This window comes from Elephas maximus, chromosome 9, assembly GCF_024166365.1.
Source record: "Elephas maximus indicus isolate mEleMax1 chromosome 9, mEleMax1 primary haplotype, whole genome shotgun sequence".
NCBI lineage: Eukaryota > Metazoa > Chordata > Mammalia > Proboscidea > Elephantidae > Elephas > Elephas maximus.
Genome location: NC_064827.1, coordinates 43,955,671 through 43,959,977, shown reverse-complemented (window position 1 = coordinate 43,959,977; position 4,307 = coordinate 43,955,671). Strand labels below are relative to the sequence as shown.

Sequence of the window (4,307 nt, the reverse complement as noted above, 5' to 3'; positions counted from 1 at the left end):
CTAAGTCCTAGTTTTTCTGTTGAGAAGACAATGGGGAAGACGGATAAAGGGCCTAACTGGAGCTGGGACTCTGCCCTTTCTCTCAGAAACGTAGCATGAGATCTTGGGCTTGGCCTTGCTGGTTCTGGGGGCCTAGTCTTGCTCTTTTCAGGTAATGAGTTAGGATGGTGGGAGAGGGATGTTTGTGTCAGCCAGAGAAACTGAACTCTTTGAATGTGGATCTGGATTCTCCCACTAATTCTCTTAAAGACTTTAGCCCAGCTGAGCTTTAGTTCCCTCGTATGTAAAATGAGGGCGACTAGGCAGGCCTCTTCAAGCATGTACCAGAGCATCAGGGATGTGTGCAGAGCGACATGCTTTCCAAGGACGTCCATAGCATCAGCAATGTATGCAAAGTGACATGCTCTAGGCAAGGCTAAACACTGGGGCCCTGTGCTAGACTGCACGCAAGAAGACCAACCTGACAGACCCTGATGGGGAAGATGTGGAAGGGGCTGTGGTGCCTTGGAAAGGAGGGGAGGGTAAAGTCTCGGCCCAATCACCATGGCAACGGGAATGGGGTCATGTCCCAGCGGGAGGGCTGGATACAACACAGCAGGACTACCAGAGAATGTCACTATAGCAACCATGGCAACGAGTCAGCTCCAGTCCCCTTGTCGCTATGGCGACAGATCGGGCAATCATATGCTCAGAATGGTAAACTCCGTCTTAAAAACCCTCCGTCTTGGGTGAGGGTAAATAACTTGGTGGGAGTGTTTTTGGGCCATGTGGCGACGGGAAAAGCCTCCATTTTGGCCACTGTGCCCAGGATCTTCAGCTTAAACTCTAGCCTGGGTCTCTCTCTTGAAGGTCTGCCTTTGCCTTAGAACAACTTGATGCGCGCATTGCCAAGTAGCTCTAATTGGCTGGCTGTGGAATGGGTAAGAGATAGCCAGAGGTACTTCCGGGGGGTGGGACTGCAGGAGGAAAGACACGGGTCCGTGTTTCTAGAGGGACCGCTCTGCACCGAGTCTCTTTAGTTCCGGAGGTGTCTGCGACGGTGGGAAATGCTGGCGCGCGCGGCGCGGGGCACTGGGGGCATTTTACTGAGGGTAAGAGCAAGCCTGGTTTCTTCAGGGGATCGAGTCAGAGATCACCTGGGTCCTCAGCTGAGAAAGAATAGGATTCTGAATCTGGAGAGAGACCTGGGGTCGGAGATCATGGTTTTCCCACGTGAATTCCGTTCCGAGGACCCTTGAGGGTCGCGGCTTGGGGATATGCCTCCAGGGTAGATGCCAAGGCGGGCGGGGTGCCCTGCCGACTGGGGTCTCTTCTCACCCTCGTCTTCCCTTCAGGGCTCTGTGCGGGCTCCTAGCCGCGCTCCGCGCCGCGCCTCCTCTGGCTTGCCCCGAAACACCGTGGTGCTGTTTGTGCCGCAGCAGGAGGCCTGGGTGGTGGAGCGAATGGGCCGATTCCACCGGATCCTGGAGCCTGTGAGAGCCTCCCCAGCCCTTCCCCACCCCACTCCACCCCCCCACCCCGGCCAAACCGATGCTCAATTCCCTCAGGACACGGGGGGTGGGGACCTCCTTTTTGGAACCTGCCCACCTCTATGATTCCCAGGCCAGACTTGGCGGGGCACAGGACGTCATCCCAGGGCACAGGCCGTGTTGCCACCTTTTCCTATTGATCTAGCATCCCAAATGCCCCATTCCTGGGAATCTCCCTACCCCTCCCTACTGCCCCATCTGTCTGCTTAGAGAATGCTAGTTTGCTGGCTTTATTTGTATGACTCTCCACTCCAATAAGAAAGAGGCCCAGCTTCACATACCTATCCTCTTGGGCTTCCCTGCTGGTGACAACCCCAGCACTCTTAAGACCTCTCTCTTGGCTGGAGCTACTGCGTTTGTGGTTGTATTCTATATGATTCCCTACCCACTCCAGGCCTAGCTTGGATCCCCACCCCATAGTCCCATCCCTCTGAGGACTGATACTCCTCTTCCCAGGGCTTGAACATCCTCATCCCTGTATTAGACCGGATCCGATATGTGCAGAGTCTCAAGGAGATTGTCATCAACGTGCCTGAGCAGTCAGCCGTGACTCTCGGTGAGGGGCTCAGGGTGACATGGGTGCTCTGAGACCATTAGGATGTGGTTCCTGGAGAATCAAAACTTGGAAGAAAGAGCTAGTTGGACCTGAGGATCTGACCTTCCCCCTTTCTCTCCTGCTCCTGTAGACAATGTGACTCTGCAGATTGATGGCGTCCTTTACCTGCGCATCATGGATCCTTACAAGGTACTTGTCCCCTGCTATTCCACCTGCTCAGTTGCCCTCCTCACTAAAACCCCACACCGAAACTTCTTATACTCTTCATGCCCCTTTCAGGCAAGCTATGGTGTGGAAGACCCTGAGTATGCTGTCACCCAGCTAGCTCAGACAACCATGAGATCAGAACTTGGCAAACTCTCCCTGGACAAAGTTTTCAGGGTAAGAAGACCTGAGCCAGATTTAGTGTTTGAAGACATGTGCATACACTCTTAGTCCTTCCTGGGCGTCATGATTAGTCTCAGGTCCTTCTCAGTTAAGGCCCCTAAGTGGTGGGCTAAGGCCATGGGGCTTATACCTCTCTTCTTCCAGGAGCGGGAGTCCCTGAATGCCAGCATTGTGGATGCCATCAACCAGGCTGCCGACTGCTGGGGCATCCGCTGTCTCCGTTATGAAATCAAGGATATCCATGTGCCACCCCGGGTGAAAGAGTCCATGCAGATGCAGGTGGGGGCCAGGGAGGGATGGGGAAGAAGACCTCAGGGTCTTCCAGTCCTAGCAGGACCAGGATTCTCTTCCCTATTGTGATGGGCATTCTTGTACATCTGTATAAGAGTTTCCCCTGGCTTCTTGTTGATGGGGTTGCTGGGGGTTTCCAGGTGGAGGCAGAGCGACGGAAACGGGCCACAGTTCTAGAATCTGAGGGGACCCGAGAGTCGGCCATCAACGTGGCAGAGGGGAAGAAGCAAGCCCAGATCCTGGCCTCTGAGGCAGAAAAAGCTGAGCAAATAAATCAGGCAGCAGGTCAGCAGAGTGTAGCGGCTAAGGGAGGACCAAGGCCTGGGTCTTTGAGGGTTGGTGCTAGGACAGGAACTTTGGGGTACCAAGCTCTGTCTCTTTTCTTCCAGGAGAGGCCAGTGCAGTTTTGGCCAAGGCCAAGGCTAAGGCTGAAGCTATTCGCATCCTGGCTGCAGCTCTCACACAACATGTGAGAGGCCCTTGGGTGGGATGGGAAATAGAATTGACAGTGGAATGGGTTCCTTCACCCAACCTTAGGGGGAGTTCCTGGTTTTGTGAACTCCGTTGATCCAGATAACATGTCTTTTGTCTTCTGACCTGTATACCCTCTCCCCAGGAACCTGACCTCCCTCTCCTCTCCCTTTCATCCTCCCCAAATCTGTGATTTCTGATTTTATCCCCACTGTGGCCACAGAATGGAGATGCAGCAGCCTCACTGACTGTGGCTGAGCAGTACGTCAACGCGTTCTCCAAACTGGCCAAGGACTCCAACACCATCCTGCTGCCCACCAATCCCGGTGATGTCACCAGTATGGTGGCCCAGGTTAGAGTGCCCTTAGGACCTGGCACAGAGCACCAATGCCGGGATAGAGACACTACCATCACCACTCACACACCATAGAGGGCTTCAGAATGCTCTGAGCCCTGGACCTCCCTTCCATTCCTTGTAGAGAATGAATCTCTAAGAACAAGATACCCCACCTCACCTTGGAGATAGGAAAGATCTTGAGACACCTTTTAGTAGACATCTGTACCAGCAATCTGAGGGTCCACTTGCTCTGAGGGATAGTTTCTAAGATTACTAGAACCAACTCCACAATTTAAAAGATTGAGGCTTGACAGAGGAAGAAAGAAAAAACAACCCCACCTTCTTTCTTTTACCCATTGGTGGGTTGGGCTATGCTCTCTGTCAGGTATCCTCATGGCTGTCTCTCTGTCTCTCTCAGGCCATGGGTGTTTATGGAGCCCTCACCAAAGCGCCAGTGCCAGGGGCCCAGGACCCAGTTTCCAGTGGGAGCAGCAGAGATGTACCAGGCACAGATACAAGTCTCGATGAGGAGCTTGATCAAGTTAAGCTGAGTTAGTGGAGCTAGGCTTGACCAGGGAGGCTGGGGGCTGGGAAGTAGCACTCCCAGACTTCAGCTTTGGCCTCTGTGCCGAGATTTTTTTTTTTTTATTTGAACTTTAATCATGTAATAAACTCACCATGGCAAACCAAGAACTGTCCTCTTTGATTGGGAAATGAAGTTGGGGAAGTTACCAGT

The 4,307-nt window shown here is 53.3% G+C and overlaps 1 protein-coding gene across 1 annotated transcript; it reads left to right on the top strand.

The window, feature by feature from the left end:
• Nucleotides 1–1,005: 1,005 nt before the first annotated feature.
• Nucleotides 1,006–4,262, top strand: STOML2 (stomatin like 2). The gene is made up of 10 exons (XM_049896159.1): nt 1,006–1,091; nt 1,335–1,472; nt 1,986–2,085; nt 2,216–2,274; nt 2,365–2,466; nt 2,617–2,751; nt 2,904–3,048; nt 3,153–3,232; nt 3,458–3,586; nt 3,990–4,262. Exons 1-10 carry the CDS (start codon nt 1,047–1,049, stop codon nt 4,125–4,127), a joined length of 1,071 nt encoding a protein of 356 aa, XP_049752116.1. The 5' UTR covers nt 1,006–1,046; the 3' UTR covers nt 4,128–4,262.
• Nucleotides 4,263–4,307: the final 45 nt, after the last annotated feature.